This window comes from Oratosquilla oratoria, chromosome 41 (genome assembly GCF_046742065.1).
Source record: "Oratosquilla oratoria isolate Oo_2021 chromosome 41, ASM4674206v1, whole genome shotgun sequence".
In the NCBI taxonomy this organism is placed as follows: Eukaryota; Metazoa; Arthropoda; class Malacostraca; order Stomatopoda; family Squillidae; genus Oratosquilla; species Oratosquilla oratoria.
Genome location: NC_134817.1, coordinates 57,367 through 79,261, shown reverse-complemented (window position 1 = coordinate 79,261; position 21,895 = coordinate 57,367). Strand labels below are relative to the sequence as shown.

Sequence of the window (21,895 nt, the reverse complement as noted above, 5' to 3'; positions counted from 1 at the left end):
TATTTAGTAAAATGATAATTATTTTTATCTTCCACAGGTCCCATTGCTTCCCTGTTCTGGATGGATAAACAGCTGGAAAGTGAAATTTACCTTGATGGTATGTAACCCTACAGTTTTTATTTATTCATTTTTTTTTTTTTTTTTTTTTTTTTGGTCACATTTTGTTCATTCATTGCTTGGTATAGGGATATTATTTTGACCACTATGTGCAAATGAAAAGTTTTTAATTTCTGTAATGTAAAGTTGGTTACTCCTTATTCCTGCTCCATCTTGTCCTTCTCCATCTCCTATTCTCCCAACTGCTGTTCCACCTCCTCCTCCTCTTTCCCCTCCTCCCTCTCCTTTTTCCTTCTTCTCCTGCTGCTCCTGTTCCTCCTCCTTTTCCCATCTCCTTTATCCTTCCTCTTCTCCTTTTAATCCCCTCTCTCTCCTCACCCTCTCCTCCTGCACCCTCCCCTTTCTCTCTCTTTGTCCGTCTCCTCCTCCTCCTCCTCCCCAGTCATCCTATCCCCTTCACCCCCATTCCCCCATCTTCCTCTTCTCCACTCTCTCTCCCTCCCCATTTCCTCCTCAGTCTCCCCCTGACCCCCTCTCCCTCTCCTTCTCTCCTGTCTCCCCCTTCCCCTCTCCTCTGCCCTCTCCTTCTCTCCTCCCCCTCTTTGTCTCCCTTGTCCCTTCCTCCTCCCCTGTTTCCCCTCCCCCTCTCCTTTCGCCGTCTCCCCCGCCTCCTGTACTCCTCCCCCTCCTCCTGTACCCCTCCCTCACCCCCTCCTCCTCCACTTCCCCCTTTCACTCTCTTCCACTGTCTCCCCTCCATCTTTTCCTATTCCCCCCTCTCCCCCATTCCCCTCTCTCCCCCATTCACCCTCTCCCTTTCCTCCCCGCCTCCTCCTCCTCCTCCTCCTCCTCCTCCTCCTCCTCTTCCTCTGTCTCCACCTCCTCTGTCTCCACCTCCTCTGTCTCCTCTGCTCTTCTGTCTCCTCACCCTCTGCTCCCCATTCCCCACTCTCCCTCTGCTCCTTCTTTCCCTCTCCTCCTCCCTTCTTCCCTGTCTCTCCTCGCCATCTCCCCTTCTCCCTCTCCCCCTCTCCTCCTCCTCCTCCTCCTCCTCCTCCTCCTCACACTCTCCTCCTCCACTTTTCCTCTTCTCCCTCTCACTCTTCTCCACTGTCCCCCCCTCCTGCTTTTCTCCCCAGTCTCCACTACCCTCTTCTCCCCTCCCCCTTTCTCCCATTCCCTCCTCCACCCTCTCCCTTTCCCCAGTATCTTCCTCCCTGTTCTCCCCTTCCCCTCTCCTCCCCCTTCCCTTCCCCTCCCCTCCCCCTTCCCCTCCCCTCCCCCTTCCCCTCTCTTCCCCTTCCTCTCTCCTCCTCTCCTCCCCCTTCTCCTCTCCTCCTCTTCTCCCCCCTTCTCCTCTCCTCCTCTTCTCCCCCCTTCTCCTCTCCTCCTCTTCTCCCCCTTCTCCTCTCCTCCCCCTTCCCCTCCTCTTGATGTCTGCCCCTCTTCTTCCTCCTCCTCTTATTCCATCGCCCTCACCTCCTCTACCTTCCCCCTCACTCTCTCCTCCCCTTTCTTCCCTCTCGGTCTCCCCCTCAACTTTTCCTGCTCCCCACTCTTACCCTTTCCTTACCCGCCCTTCCTACCCCTCCTCCTCCTCCTCCTCCTCCTCCTCCTCCTCCTCCTCCTCCTCCCCCTCTCCGTCCCCCTATCCTCCCTCCACATATCCTCCCTCATCCCTCTATCCTCTCTCCTCCCTCTATCCTCCCTCCCCTTCTCCCTCTCCCACTCCTTCCCCTTCTCCCTCTCCCACTCCTTCCCCTTCTCCCTCTCCTCCTCTTCATCCTCCTCCCCTTCTTCCCCTACCCTTCTCTCCCCCTTCTTCCCCTACCCTCCTCTTCCCTACCCTCCTACTCTCCCCTTCGTCTCCCCTTCTCCCCCTGTCCTGCTTCCCTTCTCCCCCTGTCCTCACCTTTCCCTCTCCCCCTCTATCCCTCTCATTCTCCTCTCCCCCTCTCCTTCTCCTCCTGTCCTCCATCTCTCCCCTCTCCTCCTTTCCACTACTCCTTCTCTCCTCCACTTCTCATGTTCTCCCCTTCTCCTCCTCTGCTCCACCTCTCCCTCTCTCACCCGTCTTCCTCTTCTCCCCCTCTCCTCCTCTCCTCTTCTCCTCTCCTCCTCCTCTCTTCCACCTCTCCCTCTCTTCCTGTCTTCCTCTTTTCCCCATCTCCTCTTCTCTCCCTCTCCTCATCTCCTCCTCTCCTCTTCTCTTCTTTCCCTCTCCCTCTTTCCTCCTCTCCCCCTCTGCTCTTCTCCTCCACCTCTCCCTCTCTTCTCCTTCTTCCTTTTCTTCCCCAATCCTCCTCTCCCCCTCTGCTCCTCTCTTCCTCCTCTCCCCCTCTCCTCACCCTCTTCTCTCCCCTCCCTCTCCCCCTCTCCCCTCCTCCCCCTCTCCCCCTCTCCCCCTCTCCTCTCCCCTCCCTCTCTTCTCCTCTTCTCCACCTCTCCCTCTCTCTCCTGTCTTCCTCTTCTTCCCCTCTGTTCCTCTCCTCCTCCTCTCCCCTCCTCCCTCTCTCCTCTCCTCCCCCTCTCCTTCTCTCCCTCTCTCCTTCTCTCCCTCTCTCCTCTCCCCCTGTGCGCCTCTCCTCCTCCTTTCATCCACCTCTCCCTCTCTCCCCCGTCTTCCTCTTCTTCCTCTCTACTTCTGTCACCCTCTGCTCCTCTTATCCTTGTCTCCTCCGCCTCTCCTCCATCTCTCCCTCTCTCTCCCTCTCTCCCCCTTCTTCCTCTTCTTCCTCTCTCCTTCTTTCCTACACCTCTCCCTCTCTCCCCCGTTTTCTTCTTCCCCTCTCCCTCTTTCCTCCTCTCCTCCCCCTCTCCTCTCCCCCTCTGCTCCTCTCCCCCTCTGCTCCTCTCTTCCCCCTCTCCTCTCCCCCTCTGCTCCTCTCCTCCTCTCCCCTCCTCCCCCTCACCGCCTATCCTGTAATCCCCCTCTCCCCCTCTTCTCTCTCCCTCTTCTCCTCTCCTCCACTTCTCCCTCTCTCCCCTGTCTTCCTCTTCTTCCCGTCTCCTCCTCTTCCCCTCTGCTCCTCTCATCTCCCCTGCTCCCCCTCTCTTCTCCCCCTGCCCCTCCCTCTCTCCCTCTCTTTTCTCCTCCACCTCTTCCTCTCTCCCCGTCTTCCTCTTCTTCCCCTTTCCTCCGCTTCCCCTCTGCTCCTCCCTTCCTCCTCTCCCCTCTTCCTGCTCTCCCCCTCTCCTCTCCTCTCCCTCTCCCCCTCTCCTCTCCCCCTCTGCTCCTCTCCTCCACCTTTCCCTCTCTCCCCTGTCTTCCTCTTCTTCCCCTCTCCTCCTCTCCCCCTCTGCTCCTGTCCTCCTCTCCCCCCTCCCCCTCTCCCCCTCTGCTGCTCTCCTCCTCTCCTCCACCTCTTCCTCTCTCCTCCGTCTTCCTCTTCTTCCCTTCTCCTCCTCTCCCCATCTGCTTCTCTCCTCCCCCTCTCCCCATCTGCTTCTCTCCTCCTCCTCTCCCCTCTTCCCGCTCTCCCCCTCTCCCCTCTTCCCGCTCTCCCCCTCTCCTCTCCCTCTCCCCCTCTCCTCTCCCTCTCCCCCTCTCCTCTCCCTCTCCCCCTCTCTTCCTCTCCCCCTCTGCTCCCCTCCTCCTCTCCTCCACCTCTCCATCTCTCCCCGTCTTCCTCTTCTTCCCCTCTCCTCCTCTCCCCCTCTGCTCCTGTCCTTCTTCTCTCCCCTCCTCCTCCCCTCCTCCTCTCCCCCTCCCCCTCCCCTCTTATCACTCCCCCTCTGCTCCTCACCTCCTCCTGTCCCTCTCTCCCCCGTCTTCCGTTTCTTTCCCTCTCCTCCTCTCCCCATCTGCTCCTCTCCTCCTCCTCTCCCCTCCTCCCGCTCCCCCCTCTCCTCTCCCCTCCTCTCCCTCTCCCCTTCTCCTCTCCTCTCCCTCTCCCCCTCTCCTCTCCTCCTCTCCCCTTCTGCTCTTCTCCTCCTCCTTTCCTCCACCTCTCCCTCTCTCCCCGTCTTCCTCTTATTCCCCTCTCCTCCTCTCCCCCTCTGCTCCTCTCCTCTCCTCCACCTCTCCCCTCCTCTCCTCCATCTCTCCCCTCCTTCTCTCCTCTCCTCCTTCTCTCCCCCTCTCCTCTCCTCCTTCTCTCCCCCCTCTCCTCTCCTCTCCCCTCCCCTCCCCTCCCCCCTCCCCTCCCCCCACTCCTCCTCTCCCTCTCTTCTCCTCTCTTCCTCCTCCCCCTCCTCTCCTCCTCCTCTCTTCCTCCTCCCCCTCCTCTCCCCCTCCTCTCCCCCTCCTCTCCCTCTCCTCTCCCCCTCCTCTCCCTCTCCTCTCCCCCTCTCCTCTCCTCCTCTCCTCTCCCCCTCTCCTCTCCTCTTCTCTCCCTATCGTCCCCCTCACCCCCTCCTCCTCTCCCTATCTTCTTTCCTCCTCTCCTCTCTTTTCCCCTGTCTTCCTCCCATCTGTCTCATTCCTTCCCCTTCCCCTCTCACCTCCCCCTCTCCCTTCTCTCCCCTCTCTCTTCTCTCCCCTCTCTCCCTTCTCCCTACCCCCTCTCCCCCTCTTCCACTATCCCCCTTCCACTCCCCTGTCCACCCACCCCCTAGCATCCTTCTCTCCACCTCTTCCCCTTTTCATATCGTCCTCCTGCCCATCCACCCCTTCTCCCTCCTCCTCTACCTCGTCTTCTTCATCTTCCACCTTTTTATTCCCCATTCTTCCTCAGCCTTTCTCTCCACCACCTCCTTCTCCACCGCCTCCTCCTCCACCGCCCTGTTGGCAAGGGGCGTATGTACCAAAGACACAAGCTCCATCATGCGTTGCGGCCGAGGGGCGCCGCTACCGCCGCTACGGCCCCCCGGCGGAGGGTCTCGTCTCCCGTGGCGGCGGCGGTGGCGCGCGCGCGGCGCGTCGTAAACAAAGAGCATTATTTTCGTCATCAGCAGCAACCGAGAGCTAACGAGAAACGGCGTTTCCAGAGTGAGTGAATGAATGACTGACTTGACTTGGTCGCCTCCTCTTCCTCCTCCTCCTCCTCTGCCTCCTCCTCCTCCTCTTCCTCCTCCTCTTCCTCTTCCTCATCTTCCTCCTCCTCTTCCTCCTCCTCCTCTTCCTCCTCTATCCCTTCTCCTCTTCCTCTTCCCCCCCTATGGCCCTTAGATCCTCCTCTCCCCCTTCCTCCTCTTTGGCTCCCTCTTCCATTCCTCTCCTTCAGCCCTTCTTTCCCTAGACTGTCGCCCGCCCGCCTCCCTGCCCGCCTTCGCCTTCGCCTTCGCCTTCCCTCCGCATCTCACCTTCCCGTTCTTCTTGCTTCCCCGCTCCCCCTCCTCCTCCTCTCCTCCTCCTCCTCCTCCTCCTCCACCTCCTCCTCCTCCTCCTCCTCCTCCTCCTCCTCCTCCTCCTCCTCCTCCTCCTCCTCCTCCTCCTCTTCTTCTTCTCTCCTCCCTTCTCCTTTACATTTGTTGACACGTGCTGCTGCTGCTGCTGCTGCGAGTAGATCTCCATCCATCCATCTATCCATCCATCGTCTTGGCACTGTGGCACTTCTTGTGTCTCACAGTGCCTACCTGCTGGCCTGCCTACCTACCTACACACCCACCCACCCATCTACCTAGATACCTACCTACCTATCTACGTGCCTAAGAACCTACCTATCTACCTATCCACCTACATAGGGACCTGCCTACCTACTTACCCACCTACCTACCCACCCACCCACCTACTTAGGGACCTACCTACCTACCTAGGAACCTACCTACCCACCCACCTACCTAGGGACCAACCCACCAACCTAGGGCCTGCCTACCTACCTAACTGCCTACCTAGGGACCTATCTACCCACCCACCTACCTAGGGACCTACCCACCTACCTACCTAGGGCCCACCTACCTACCTAGGACCTACTTACCAACCTACCTAGGTACCTACCCAACAACCTAGGGACCGACCTAGCCTACCTATCTAACCTAGGACCTTACCTCCCCTCCTTCACTCCACTTTCCTCTCTCCCCTCGTTCCTTCCCTCCCTCCCTCCCTTCTCTTATCTTCTCCCCACCTTCCTCTTTCCTCTCCCTTTTCTTCTCTCCCCTTCCTCTCCGTCTTCTCCCTCCCCTCTTTTGCTCTCCCTGTTCCCCACCTTCCCTCCCCATTTTCCTTCTCCATACCCTCCCCTCCTCTCCTTTTCCCTCCCGTCCTTTACCCTTCCCTCCTCTTCCCTTCTCTACGTTCCCCTCCCCTCCTCTTCCCTCCCCTACGTTCCCTTCACCTCCTCTTCCCTCCCGTCCTCTCCCCGTCCCTCCTCTTCCTTCCCTCCCCTCCCCTCCTCTTCCCTTCCCTTGTCCCTCCTCTTCCCTCCCCTCCCCTCCTTCCCTCCCCTTTTGCCGCCCCTCCCTCCTTCTCTCCCCTTTTGCCTCTCCTCCCTCCTTCCCTCTCCTTCCCTCCCCTCCCCTCCCTCCCTCCCTCCTTCCCTCCCCTTTTGCCTCCCCTCCCTCCTTCCCTCCCCTTTTCCCCCTCCCCCCCTCCCCCCCTCCCCTCACTCTTTCCTTCCCCACACTCCTTCCCTCCCCTCTTAACCTCATTCTCTTTCCCTCCCCTTCTTCACCCTCTTTCCTTCCCAATTCCCTCCTATGCATTCCTTTAAGGTCCCTCCCCACCCCTCCCCTCCCCTCCTGCCCCCACCCCACCCCATACAGCGTCATCCCACCCGCCCACGCATGTCCACTTCATTGCCTCTTCCTTTGTCATTCCGTCTCTTACTGTCCCTCTCTCCCTTTGCTCTCATTTCATTCACCCCGTCTCTCTCTCTCTCGCTCGGGGTGTGTTGTAATGATAATAATATTAATAATGATGATAATAATAATAATAACAATGATAATAATAATAATAATAATAATAATAATTGGCTTATTGATTAACAGTGGTACAGTGATACACTTACAGTGCACAACTTGAGCCGATTCTAAGACTAGATTAAATTGAATTAATGAAGTGTACTATAGAAGGAATGGCGCTGTTCGTGTAGCGATCAGTCCTCGACGCTCTGGTGGGCACGAGTTTGTTGATGTGCCTGGTGGCGTGGCGTGGTAGCGGCGCGTTGGGTGGCAGTGTCGGTGAAAAGGGTCCAAACTTTTTCATTGCCTCCCGATGCCTCTCGGACAGCCTTGGGAGATTCAAGGTGGTGTGTGTGTGTGTCTGTGTGTCTGTGTTTGTATGTGTGTGTGTATTTGTGTGTGCGTGTGTGTTTTTGTGCGCATGTGTGTGTGTGTGTGTGTGTGTGTGTGTGTGTCTGTGTTTGTATGTGTGTGTGTGTATTTGTGTGTGTGTGTGTGTTTTTGTGCACATGTGTGTGTATGTATTTACCTAGTTGTATTTTACGGGAAGGGGAGCTATGCTCATGGTGTCACGTCTTCATATCTCATTTTATCTAAACTATTTTTAAATTCATGTATTGTTTTTGCACACACTACTTTCTCATCTAACTTGTTCCAACTGTCTATTACTCTGTGAGGAAAGCTGTTCTTTTTCAGATCTCTTCTATAGCTGTCTTTTTTTATTTTCTTTCCGTGTCCTCTTGCATTTTTATCATCCCATTTTATTAGATCCTCTCTATCAATAATTTCTATGCCTTTCATGATTCTGTAAATAGCTATCAAATCTCCTCTCTCTCTTCTTTGCTCTAGTGTCTGTAGCTCAAGTTTTGCTAGTCTCTCTTCATATGATAGTTTTGAGAGTGTTGGTGCCAATTTTGTAATTGCTCTTTGTATTCTTTCAATTTTTTTTTATACATTTTTTTGTACTTGGTGACCACATCGTTGCTGCATATTCCAATCTTGGTCTTATCAGAGTGATTAGTATTTTCTTCACCATTTCTTCATCCAGGTATGTAAATGCCACTTTGATTGTTCTTATTAAATTATAAGTTTCACCAAAAATCTTATTTATTTGTTTCTCAGGTGACATATTCATAACAATGACTCCCAGGTCCTTCTCATTTTCAACTTTTTTATTCTTTCTTCTCCCAATTTATATGATCCTGTTATTCTGTTTTTGCTTTTTCCAAATTCCATTATACTACACTTTTTAGTATTGAACTCCATCTCCCACTTCCTACTCCATTCCCATACTTTATTTAGATCACTCTGTAGTGATTCACAATCTTCTTCCGTGTTCACTTTTTTAATAGTTTTGCATCATCTGCAAAGAAGCTCATATAACTTTCAATTTCTTCATCCATATCATTAATATATATAGCAAACATTATTGGGGCCAAAACTGTTCCTTGTGGAACACCACTTATTACTTCATCCCAATTTGAGTGTTTGTCTCTTATCACTACTCTCATTTTTCTTTCTTGCAAAAAGTCTTCCATCCATTTAAGTAGTTTGCCCTGTATTCCTACTTCGGTTTCTAATTTCTTAAGCAACTTCTTATGTGGTACTTTGTCAAAAGCTTTTTTTAGGTCTAGAAATGCACAATCAGCCCATCCATCTCTTTCTTGTATTATATCTATTAGCCTTGAATAGAAACATATTAAATTGATGACGCATGATCGTCCTTGTCTGAATCCAAATTGCCTTGGATTTAACACGTTTTTTTTCTAAATACTTTACCCATCTACTTTTGATAATTCTTTCACAAATTTTTGCTATTGTACTTGTTAGAGAGACTGGTCTATAGTTGGTAAGGTCTTCTTTATTTCCCCCTTTATATATAGGTACTATATTTGCTTTTTTCCAATCTTCTGAAACTTTTCCTTCTTTCAAGGAACTGTTTATTATGCTATGTATTTTGTCTGCCAGTTCATTCCTGCATTCTTTCAAAATCCAGTTTGCTATTTCATCTGGTCCATGCGATTTTCTGACATCAAGATTACTCAAGTGTTTCAATATTTCATTCTTTGTTACTTCTATTTCTTTCATAGGAGGGACTTTCTCTTTCCATTTTATCTCTTCAGGTTGTATGTTCTCCCTTGTAAACACTGATTTAAAATGCTTGTTCATAATTTCCGCCATTTCTATTTCCTCTGTGTATTCAACTCCTTGTCTTAATTTCTCCAAATCTTGTTTGTTTTTCAGTTTGTTGTTTACAAATCTGTAAAATAGTTTTGGTTGATCTTTACATTTTTCTATGACATCTTTTTCATATTTTCTCTTCTCTCTGCACACTTGTACATATTCATTTCTATAACAAGTATATATTTTCCATTTTTCAGGTCTTTTGTCTTTCTTCCATTTGGACCAAGCTTTGTCTCTTTTGTCTTTTAACTCCCTACAACTTTTGTTGTACCAGCACTTTACATATTCTTTTTCTTGTTTTTGTCTTGGGACATACTTTTCCACTCCTTTTTTTTTTTTTTTTTTTTTTTTTTTTTTATATATAAATTTTTGTCAAAATATTCCATTTCTCTTCCACTGTTGTTTCTTCTTTGTATATTCCTTCCCAGTTTTCTTTTTGAAAGAATTCTCTTATTTTATCAAATTTTGTTTTTTCATACATCATTCTTCCTTTTCTATATTGTTAATTTCTTTTCATGTATTTTTCCTCATTTAGTTCCAGTTCAATCAATATGTGGTCACTTTTACTTAATGGTGTTTTATATTCAATCTTTTCTACTATTCTAGGTTCAGATGTGATTATTAAGTCTAGTTTCGATGGTTCTTCTTCATTTCTATACCTTGTGTTCTCCTGTACCCACTGTGTCATTGTATGTTCAATAATCATCTCGAGTATAACATTTCCCCATGAGCCGTCTCCACCCTTTACTGTCATCTCTTCCCAGCAGACTTCTTTGCAATTAAAGTCACCCATCATAACTATTCTTCCTCCATCTTCCATTATCTTATTTAATGTTATCCTTGTGTCCTCTAACATACTTTTATGTTCACTCTCTTCCCACGAGGCTGTTTTTGGAGGCACATAATTTATCACAAAATTTCTGCTCTTCTTTTCTCTGTTTTCCACTTCGATCGTAATCATCTCTACTGTATTTTATCCATATGTGACACACCTCACGTTTATATCCTTCTTAGTCAGGAACATAACTCCACCCCCTTGTTTTGTCTCTCTGTTTCTAATCCAATATTTATATGCATCATGTCCTATACTGTTTGGTGGTAGTGGACCTTTTAATTTCGTTTCTACAATTCCCATTATGTCCGTTTTTTTCCCTTCAGATAATCATTCAGCTCATTCAATCCTGTTATTAATCCATCTATATTTGTGTAAGACACTCTTAATTTTCTGCCACTTCCATTGTATTCTCTGTTTCCCTTTTGTTTTTCTCTAGTATGTTGTATTTCCTTACTTTCATATTTACTACTCTCCAATAGAACTTCTCTTTTTCTGACTCTGTTCTCATCTCGTTTTTTTCCTTAGCTTCATGTCTTTTCATTTTTTCTCCTCTCTTTCCTCTTTATTCATTTCTCTTTTTATCCATACCTTTTTATATTGTTCACTTGCTGCTAGTTTCCCTGTTTTTGCTAAGATATTCTCTGCCGTCGTTTGTGACCTGAATTTAATCTTAATTGGTCAGGTCTTATCTGTACTATACTTTCCGAGTCTAAACATCTCTTTAATTTGTTTTATGATTTCAGGTTCATCTTCCTGAACTAATTCTAGTAAACTGCTTACTTTTTCTTTTTCCACATTGATTCTTGTGGTTCTATTTAGGTTATGTTTCTCTTCCATTCCTAATATAATTATACATTTCTTTTTATCTGCTAAATCTCTTGCTATATTCTCCTTCTGTCTCATCACTTTAATAACTGAGTCTTCAGTTTGTTCTTTCATTTGCTGTTTAATTATGTCAGTAAATGCAACTTTACTGTTTTCCTGGATTTTTATCCAACCCTCTTCTTTTGCTATGGCCTCTTTATTGTCTTTATTCTTCCTCTTTAATTCTTCATTCTCCTCTTTTACTTCTTTTAACTGTCTTTTTAATTCTTCTATTTCTTTAGTTAGGTTTTTGTTCACCTTCTCTAGTTCTTCCAATTTTTCAACTCTGCACAATCTTTGCTATGTTACCGAACCTCTTCTCCTAATGTTCGGTCATTTGTTCAAGTTCCTTCTCTAGTCTTGCTAATCGGGGGAGGTTGGTATCCGCCCCCCCCTCATTAAATCCCTGGAAATTATTATCCTCACCTTCCATTGTACTGCTCTTATCTATATTTCTAATCTTTACAAGATGCCTGGCCTCCTGGACCAAGTCCTCCCCTTCATCTTTTCCTTCCATTTCCCTCAGTAATCCATTCCCTTCTCCTTTTTCCTCACTTTCCCACTACACCACGAGCTTTCCCCTTCCCTATAAATACAGTAAGGTACTTCCTTGACGTTGAGATCCATGTAGATTTCACTTTTTCTTTGGAACTCCAATTCTCGCCGTCCATCCGATGAAAGTGTGTGTGTGTGTGTGTATTTACCTATTTACCTAGTTGTATTTTACGGGAAGGGGAGCTATGCTTGTGATGTCCCGTCTTCATATCTCATTTTATCTAAACTATTTTTAAATTCATGTATTGTTTTTGCACACACCACTTTCTCATCTAACTTGTTCCAACTGTCTATTACTCTGTGAGGAAAGCTGTTCTTTTTCAGATCTCTTCTATAGCTGTCTTTCTTGATTTTCTTTCCGTGTCCTCTTGTATTTCTATCATTCCATTTGATCAGATTCTCTCTATCAATAATTTCTATGCCTTTCATGATTCTGTAAATAGCTTTCAAATCTCCTCTCTCTCTTCTTTGCTCTAGTGTCTGTAGTTCAAGTTTTGCTAGTCTCTCTTCATATGATAGTTTTGAGAGTGTTGGTGCCAATTTTGTAATTGCTCTTTGTATTCTTTCAATTTTTTTTTATACATTTTTTTGTACTTGGTGACCACATCGTTGCTGCATATTCCAATCTTGGTCTTATCAGAGTGATTAGAATTTTCTTCACCATTTCTTCATCCAGGTATGTAAATGCCACTTTGATTGTTCTTATTAAATTATAAGTTTCTCCAAAAATCTTATTTATATGTTTCTCAGGTGACATATTATTCATAACAATGACTCCCAGGTCCTTCTCATTTTCTGCTTTTTTTATTCCTTCTCCCAATTTATATGATCCTGTTATTCTGTTTTTGCTTTTTCCAAATTCCATTATACTACACTTTTTAGTGTTGAACTCCATCTCTCACTTCCTACTCCATTCCCATACTTTATTTAGATCACTCTGTAGTGACTCATAATCTTCCGTGTTCACTTTTTTTAATAGTTTTGCATCATCTGCAAAGAAGCTCATATAACTTTCAATTTCTTCATCCATATCATTAATATATATAGCAAACATTATTGGGGCCAAAACTGTTCCTTGTGGAACACCACTTATTACTTCATCCCAATTTGAGTGTTTGTCTCTTATCACTACTCTCATTTTTCTTTCTTGCAAAAAGTCTTCCATCCATTTAAGCAGTTTGCCCTGTATTCCTCCTTCAGTTTCTAATTTCTTAAGCAACTTCTTATGTGGTACTTTGTCAAAAGCTTTTTTTAGGTCTAGAAATGCACAATCAGCCCATCCATCTCTTTCTTGTATTATATCTATTAGCCTTGAATAGAAACATATTAAATTGATGACGCATGATCATCCTTGTCTGAATCCAAATTGCCTTGGATTTAACACATTGTTTTTTTCTAAATACTTTACCCATCTACTTTTGATAATTCTTTCACAAATTTTTGCTATTGTACTTGTTAGAGAGACTGGTCTATAGTTGGTAGGGTCTTCTTTATTTCCCCCTTTATATATAGGTACTATATTTGCTTTTTTCCAATCTTCTGAAACTTTTCCTTCTTTCAAGGAACTGTTTATTATGCTATGTATTTTGTCTGCCAGTTCATTCCTGCATTCTTTCAAAATCCAGTTTGCTATTTCATCTGGTCCATGCGATTTTCTGACATCAAGATTACTCAAGTGTTTCAATATTTCATTCTTTGTTACTTCTATTTCTTTCATAGGAGGGACTTTCTCTTTCCATTTTATCTCTTCAGGTTGTATGTTCTCCCTTGTAAACACTGATTTAAAATGCTTGTTCATAATATCCACCATTTCTATTTCCTCTGTGTATTCAACACCTTGTCTTAATTTCTCCAAATCTTGTTTGTTTTTCAGTTTGTTGTTTACAAATCTGTAAAATAGTTTTGGTTGATCTTTACATTTTTCTATGACATCTTTTTCATATTTTCTCTTCTCCTCTCTGCACACTTGTACATATTCATTTCTATAACAAGTATATATTTTCCATTTTTCAGGTCTTTTGTCTTTCTTCCATTTGGACCAAGCTTTGTCTCTTTTGTCTTTTAACTCCCTACAACTTTTGTTGTACCAGCACTTTACATATTCTTTTTCTTGTTTTTGTCTTGGGACATACTTTTCCACTCCTTTATAAATTTTTGTCAAAATATTCCATTTCTCTTCCACTGTTGTTTCTTCTTTGTATATTCCTTTCCAGTTTTCTTTTTGAAAGAATTCTCTTATCCTATCAAAGTTTGTTTTTCCTACATCATTCTTCCTTTTCTATATTGTTAATTTCTTTTTATGTATTTTTCCTCATTTAGTTCCAGTTCAATCAATATGTGGTCACTTTTAATTATTGGTGTTTTATATTCAATCTTTTCCACTATTCTAGGTTCAGATGTGATTATTAGGTCTAGTCTCGATGGTTCTTCATTTCTATACCTAGTGTTCTCCTGTATCCATTGTGTCATTGTATGTTCAATAATCATCTTGAGTAAAACATTTCCCCATGAGCCGTCTCCACCCTTTACTGTCATCTCTTCCCAGCAGACTTCTTTGCAATTAAAGTCGCCCATCATAACTATTCTTCCTCCATCTTCCATTATCTTATTTAATGTTATCCTTGTGTCCTCTAACATACTTTTATGTTCACTCTTTTCCCACGAGGCTGTTTTTGGAGGCACATAATTTATCACAAACTTTCTGCTCTTCTTTTCTCTGTCTTCCACTTCGATCGTAATCATCTCTACTGTATTTTATCCATATGTGACACACCTCACGTTTATATCCTTCTTAGTCAGGAACATAACTCCACCCCCTTGTTTTGTCTCTCTGTTTCTAATCCAATATTTATATGCATCGTGTCCTATACTGTTGGGTGGTAGTGGACCTTTTAATTTCGTTTCTACAATTCCCATTATGTCGTTTTTTTTTCCTTCAGATAATCATTCAGCTCATTCAATCCTGTTATTAATCCATCTATATTTGTGTAAGACACTCTTAATTTTCTGCCACTTCCATTGTATTCTCTGTTTCCCTTTTGTTTTTCTCTAGTATGTTGTATTTCCTTACTTTCATATTTACTACTCTCCAATAGAACTTCTCTTTTTCTGACTGTTCTCATCTCGTTTTTTTCCTTAGCTTCATGTCTTTTCATTTTTTTCTCCTCTCTTTCCTCTTTATTCATTTCTCTTTTTATCCATACCTTTTTATATTGTTCACTTGCTGCTAGTTTCCCTGTTTTTGCTAAGATATTCTCTGCCGTCGTTTGTGACCTGAATTTAATCTTAATTGGTCAGGTCTTATCTGTACTATACTTTCCGAGTCTAAACATCCTCAGTTTGTTTCATGATTTCAGGTTCATCTTCCTGAACTAATTCTAGTAAACTGCTTACTTTTTCTTTTTCCTCATTGATTCTTGAAGTTCTATCTAGGTTATGTTTCTCTTCCATTCCTAATATAGTTATACATTTCTTTATATCTGCTAAGTCTCTTACTATATTCTCCTTCTGTCTCATCACTTTGATAACTGAGTCTTCAGTTTGTTCTTTCATTTGCTGTTTAATTATGTCAGTAAATGCAACTACTTTACTGTTTTCCTGGATTTTTATCCAACCCTGTGCTTCTTTTGTTATGGCCTCTTTATTGTCTTTATTATTCCTCTTTAATTCTTCATTCTCCTCTTTTACTTCTTTTAACTGTCTTTTTAATTCGTCTATTTCATTAGTTAAATTTTTGTTCGCCTTCTCTAGTTCTTCCAATTTTTCAACTCTGCGCAATTTTGGCTACGTTACCGAACCTTTTTTCCCAATGTTCGGTCATTTTATCAAGTTCCTTCTCTAGTCTTGCCAATCGGGGGAGGTTGGTATCCCCCCACCCTCTTTAATTCCCTGGAAACTACTATCATCACCTTCCACTGGGTTGCTCTTATCCATACTTCTAATCTTTACATTTTTGTTGATCCCGTCCTCTCCAAAGTCATCGTCTTCAGTTCGCCTCTTGTTTACAAATCTCCTGGCCTCCTGGACCGTGTCTCTCTCTTCCTCATTTCCTTCCATTTCCCTCAATATCCCTTCCCTTCTCTTTCTCTATCACTTCCCCACTATTCCACGAGCACTCTCCTTCCCTATAAATACAAAAAGGCACTTCCTGGACGTTGAGATCCACGTAGATTTTCCTTTTTCCTCGGAGCACCAATTCTCGCCGTCCATTCGATGAAAGGGTGTGTGTATGTGTGTAGCGCATGTATGTATATATGTATGCAAATATTCATTAATTCATATTGTTCCTAGTAGCAGTCCAAAGACCTTTTCAGATCTCATTTGGCGTTGTCGAAGAAGACAATATTAGTAGCAGTTGTCGTGAAAAGTGTCTTCCTCCTCCTCCTCCTCCTCCTCCTCCTCCTCTTGGGGTCTTTAAGAAAGTTAATTGCTTTTCTGGGAAATGAGTTGTGGGAGCTCTCCCGGCGGGAAATGTCATTCCTCGGAGGAAATACTACTTCGTCCCCCACCCACACCCACACCCGTCTTCTTCTTCTTCTTCGTCTTCTGTTTTCTTCTTCATCTTCTTCGTCTTCTGTTTTCTTCTTTTTCTTCGTCTTCATCTTCTTCGTCTTCTTTTTCGTATTCGTCGTCATCTTCGTCTTCTTCGTCTTTTTTCCTTCGTCTTCTTTTTCTTCGTTTTCTTCTCCTTCTTCATGGGCATATGGTTTTGGGTGTTGCTTTCTTAATGAATTTGATGCTTCTGTGTAACAACAGGTGTGCACCGGTATATTACTGCTCGTATGTTTCTGTGACTGGTAATTATTAGTGATGGATTGTGTGTGTGTGTGTGTGTTTGTGTGTATTCACTTGGTCTTTGGATCACGTGTTGGACTCGTGATCGACAGCTATTTTCCTCCTGGAAGAGAGCTCAGAGCTCGTAGGTCCGATCTATGGGTAATGGTATGACCTTACACACACACACACACACACACACACACACACACACACACACACACACACACACACACACACACACACACACACACCCAACTCCCCGCCCACGAGAGTCAGAGTAACGACCCGAAGCGCAGCGTGTGTGTGTGTGTAATAATGACAATAATAATAATAATAATAATAATAATAATGATAATAATAATAGGTTTATTGAAATAGCAGTGATACACTGACAATAATACAATACAGTAATTATATGAGTAATACGCCTAGTCTAAGTTTTACAATGATACGCTGACAATAATACAATACAGTAGTTATATGAGTGATATGCCTAGTCTAAGTTTTACAATGAGTTTATTGTGCGAACAATGGATGGAATAGCACTGTTCTTGTATCGGTCAGTCCTCGGTGCTCTAATGGGTTGGATCTTGTTGGAATGTCGGGTGGTGTGGCGTCAGGTGGGAGGAAGTGACGGTGACGTGGGTGGAACATTAGGTCCTGTCCAAACTTCCTCAGTGCCTCACTGTGCTTGTCTGACACCCTTGGCAGGCTGAGGGTGATGAGGGCGTGCTTGTATCCCTCATACTGACCACCCAAGATAATTCTGCACGCTCTCTTTTGTACTCCCTCTAATTTACTCCTCTGTGTGATGTTGAGTGATGATGACCAGGCCGAGGAGGCGTACATGAGGGTGGGGAGTACGAAGGTGGTGTAGACTCCCTTTAGATCTGGTGATGGGGTACCAAGGGACCTCAATCTGCGCAGCATGTAGTTTGTGTGAGGCTGTCCTGATGATGTTGTTCCAGTTGAGGTGGTCGTCTAATGTGATGCCAAGTAGCTTGGTGGACTGGACCACCTGAAGGGAGTGGGTTCCTAGTGATAGTTGGGGAGGTGCCACCGCCTGTTTGGATGTACATACGTGCATGACCACGGTCTTGCTGTGGTTAACTGTCACAGTGGTGTTCTCGGTCCACGTTTTAAGGTTGTCTAGGATGTTTTGCAGCGAAGAATAATCTGGCTGCCTGGTGTGTGTGTGTGTATGTGTGTGTGTGTGTGTGTGTATGTCTATAAACCAAATTGCATCTTCCTTCTTATAAGGAAGGTAGCCTGTTAAGGGTTGCACCCACCCTACCCATCCCAGACCCATTGATTTTTTTTTCTTGGGTGATGATGATTATAATGAAACAAAAATATTGATAATAATAGTAATAATGATCATGATGATGGTTATAATGAAAAGAAAAAATAATAATAATGTCACTGGAGGACAAAATATAGTTTTAGGAAGGGATGCCGGACAGAATGTCAGTGAACGACGGGAGGCCGGTGTGAAACGCAGTGATGACCGTGAGCGACCAGATGTCCGTGATGGGGCAAATGTTAATGAGGCACTGAATGTCAATGAAGGCCCAAATATCAATATAGAGCAAGGTGTCAATAAAGAACAAAATTGTAATGTAAGGTATGATATTAAAACTCAAAACGTGTCAAAAAGAAATAATCAAGAGTTTCTTAAAACCATGTGCTTTAATGCTTGTAGTATTAGGAACAAATTCCAAGAAATACAGGCGTATGTCAAAAGCAAAAATCTCAATATGATAGGAATAACCGAGACATGGTTAAATGGTAAAGAGTTTGAAGCTGAATTTAATATTGCGGGATTTAAACACTTTCATCAGGATAGAAAGCACAAGAAAGGTGGGGGGGTGTTCTGTTGTACATTAAAAACAGTGTCCATGCTTGTGTTTTAGAGAAAGTGAAACAAGATGCATATGGTAGTTTGTGGGTAGAATTAACTCAAACAAATGGACAAAAAATGAATGTAGGTGTAATATATAGGCCAAAGACATTATCATTAGCAGACGACAAACTGTTATTTCAAGAACTCTAGTTTCTGCAACCGGGACTTATTGATAATGGGTGATTTCAATTTTACTGACATTGATTGAATGACCCTTGAGCATGGCCATATAGATTGTCGCGTGATTGATTTTTCGGTGACAATTAGTTCAGCCTGTAAAAGAGCCCACAAGACATGGAAACTTACTCGATCTATTGATCACTAGCCGCGAAAGCATGATAACCGATGTAGAAGTCGGTGAAACTGTTGCAAATAGTGATCACAACTTAGATTCATACCACTAATTTTTTTAGAATAGATACTTGTGTTTCTAATATACCCGATTTCAGTAAAGTTCAGTTCATAGGACTAAGTCAGGAGCTTCAGCTTACAGATTGGGAGGCGAAATTAAGCGAAAGACCTGTAGATCAGATGTGGGAAATATTTCAAAATACGCTTACTTACGCTTACATCCCTTTTAAAGACAGACGTCCCCCAAATCAGGCTCGCCCAAAATGGCTTGACAAAGAAACTGAAAAAAGTATTGCTAAAAAGAGACGGGCTTATAAGAAATACAAGTGCTTGGGTGCATCTAATGACTATCAAAGTTATGTATTAATACAGAGATATTTGAAAAAAGACAGAAAAAAAGGACAATACGAAATGAATATCGATAGTAAATCCAAAGAGAATCCCAAAGAATTCTATAGTTACGGTACATTAGAGATAAAAAAAAAAAAAAAGGTTGTTAGGAATCACATTGGTCCACTATTATCTACTGACGGTCAACTTGAATATTCAAATGAAGGAATGTGTGATATTTTAAACAATATTTTAAGCTCAGTATTCGTAAACGAAACACCTCAAAGTGAACTCCAAACTGAAGCCAGTGAAAAGTCTAGGGTAAATATAACAAAAGAAAAAATTAAAAGGTGTATAGAGAAACTCAAAGTTAATAAAACACTAGGGCCTGACGGTTGGCATCCAAGAATTTTAAAGGAAAGGAAAAATGAGATTGTTGTTCCATTAGAAATTATTTTCAAGAAATCCATCATATCCAGAGATGTCCCATATTCATAAAAGGTGACAAAAAGAATCCAAACAACCACAGGCCTATAAATTTGACTTCAATCGTAGGAAAAATTATGGAAACTATCATCAGAGATGATATCGAACATAATTTAGAAAGTAACTGTTTCATAAATGATAGCCAGCATGGTTTCAGACGTAAACGTTCTTGCGTGACTAACTCGAATTCTACAACACAGTTATCTCGAATTATGACAAAAGAAACGATATAGATTTAATAGATGTAGACTTCGCAAAAGCTTTTGATAGCCTATTAAGTTGGAAAAATGTTACGAGTGGAGTTCCTCAGGGTTCCGTTCTTGAGCCACTTCTTTCATAGTATATATAAATGATATAGATCAAGGACTAAAATCTACTGTTCCCAAATTTGCTGATGATACAAAACTGTGCGGAATGGCAAATGGTCACTTAAAACAATTAAATATTCAAGAAGATTTAGATAAATTACAACAATGATCTGAAAAGTGGCTGATAAAATTTAACACAAGTAAATGCAAGGTAATGCACATAGGCAAAAATAACAGTAAGTACGATTACAAGTTATTTGGAAATTCGTTAACAAAAGTGGATAGTGAAAAAGATCTCGGCGTAATTATCAGTAACGATCTCAAATTATCAAGCATTGTATTTCTCTGAGAAAGCAAATAAGATTCTAGGACTGATTGCGCTATCTTTTGACTTCAAAAGTCCATCACTCATTAACAAGCTATATAAATCGTTAGTTCGTCCACATTTGGAATATGCTGTTTCTGTATGGTCACCGAATCTCATTAAAGACATTGACAGACTGGAAAAAGTACAACGGCGAGCCACAAAAAGTCAAGGGCTACTATATGTTTCAGCTATGGACAGAGAACAGCCTTGATTTTATGTACTAGTGAGGGGCACCTGACTCCATGAGTAATATCATCCAAATCTACGTTCACTCATAACTGTTCTCACCTCCCCTTTTTGTCCTTCAGAGGTTTAGTTTAGTATAACAATGTTTGATGTTACAAATTGGTTTCCTGCTAGTCTTAGTATGGTATATGTCTCAGGTAGGTTCCGAGAACAGTTATGATCTGACCATGATACAAGCCTGGTGAATCAGGGCTCCAGGCAACAAGGTAATTGGACTTTTCCCTCGATCTCCTTGTTGTTTTACTCATGCGAGGACTGGTCCCCTGTACCCTACTTCTGGTGCTTCAGGTTATAATGTACTACTTCCTAGTGCTCATACAAACTACCCACTTCGTCCTGAGTTACAGGTAAGATTTAGTATTAATTGATAGGTGACCCTAGTTGCAATGTAGCATTCACTATAAGAACACGTTGATACAGCTGTAGAATAATGTAGTATATCATTAATGGTTCTACTCTGATATGGTACTCTCTCATAAGTGTTTTGTTACCTTTTAGCATTATTTTGTTGTTCCTTTGCATAATCCAATGTTCCTTGTAGTGTTGGTGCTCAAGTTTTGGTCTCAATATTCTACGTGTTTCGAACGTTTTGGTAATATTAGTAAAATTGTTACGATGTTTTTGTGTCATGTGTGTACTGATCGGTATTACTCATGACTCTCTGATCCCCTTAACCCCCAACGTATGTTGTCTGTGTAACTTAGTGTAGAAAAACAATCTAATGAGGACCACAATGGAAATAAGTTTACATGCATTTTTGTTGTTATCCCCGGCAATTGCAATTATTATTTCGAACTATGTGTTCTTGTCATTATCTGCACTTCATGTATATTGATTCTTTGCCAAATAACATTGTTATTATTATTATTATTGTTACTATTATTATCATTATTATTATTACAAAACTGATTCCAAATATCAAAAATAAATCATACGAAAATGGACTAAATGAATCTATTTTCCTTAAAAAAAGCGTAGACTCAGAAGTGACTTGATACAGGCCTTTAAGATTCTAAAGGGAATTGAAAACATCAAAAGTGACAAAATTTTTACACTGAATGAGAATCAGACAAGAGACAATGGTCTCAAACTGTCCGGAAATAGATTTAATTTGGAAGTGGGTAGAAACAACCACGTCAATCGTGTAGTTAATGAATGGAATAAACTTCCTGCAGAGGCAGTGCAATGTAGTTCAGTTCGAAGCTGTAATCACTATCATTTATTTTATATTATTTGTTTATTTGTTTTGTTATCATTTGTCAGTTTGTTTATTATTATTTGCTTGATTCTCGTTTATTATAAGTTATATGTCTATTATTATTTACCTGTTTATTATTTATCTATACCTATGCATTTATTTTTGTATTTTATTTATTATTTACATTATAGTTTTTATTTATTCATTTATTTATTGATCATTATTATGATTTTTTCGCATCCGACCTAGATATGGACCCAAAGGTCTCCTGTCGGTATGCTCCGCCTTTGTAATCCTTTTTTGTTTTGTAGGATGATGAATATAAATAAAGTATAAGTTGGGAGTAATTAGTGATGCGTTAATTAAAGCGATGGTTATTCATTTGTGTCCAACAATATTGGGTGAGTGAGCGCCGATGTATTATTATTATTATTATTATTATTATTATTAATAATATTATTATTGTTATTATTAACTATTTCATTCTATTTATTAACTTAGTTTATTTTATTATTTATTTATTTATTTTTGGCCAAAGGGGACAAAACCAACGATAGTATGTCCCGTCGGGAACTGTCGAATTAAAAAAAAAAAAAAAAAAAAAAAAATCATCAGAACTGTCGAGGGCTCAGGCTGGTACTGGGTAGGGGAAGGG

The 21,895-nt window shown here is 42.9% G+C and overlaps 1 protein-coding gene across 1 annotated transcript in view; it reads left to right on the top strand.

Annotated features, from left to right (window-relative positions):
• Positions 1-21,895, top strand: part of LOC143020853 (zinc-regulated GTPase metalloprotein activator 1-like) — a 106,701-nt gene that overhangs the window by 30,122 nt on the left and 54,684 nt on the right. The window contains exon 5 of the mRNA XM_076177695.1: positions 38-97. Coding sequence (XP_076033810.1) covers positions 38-97 — 60 coding nt within the window. The remainder of the gene's footprint in view (positions 1-37; positions 98-21,895) is intronic.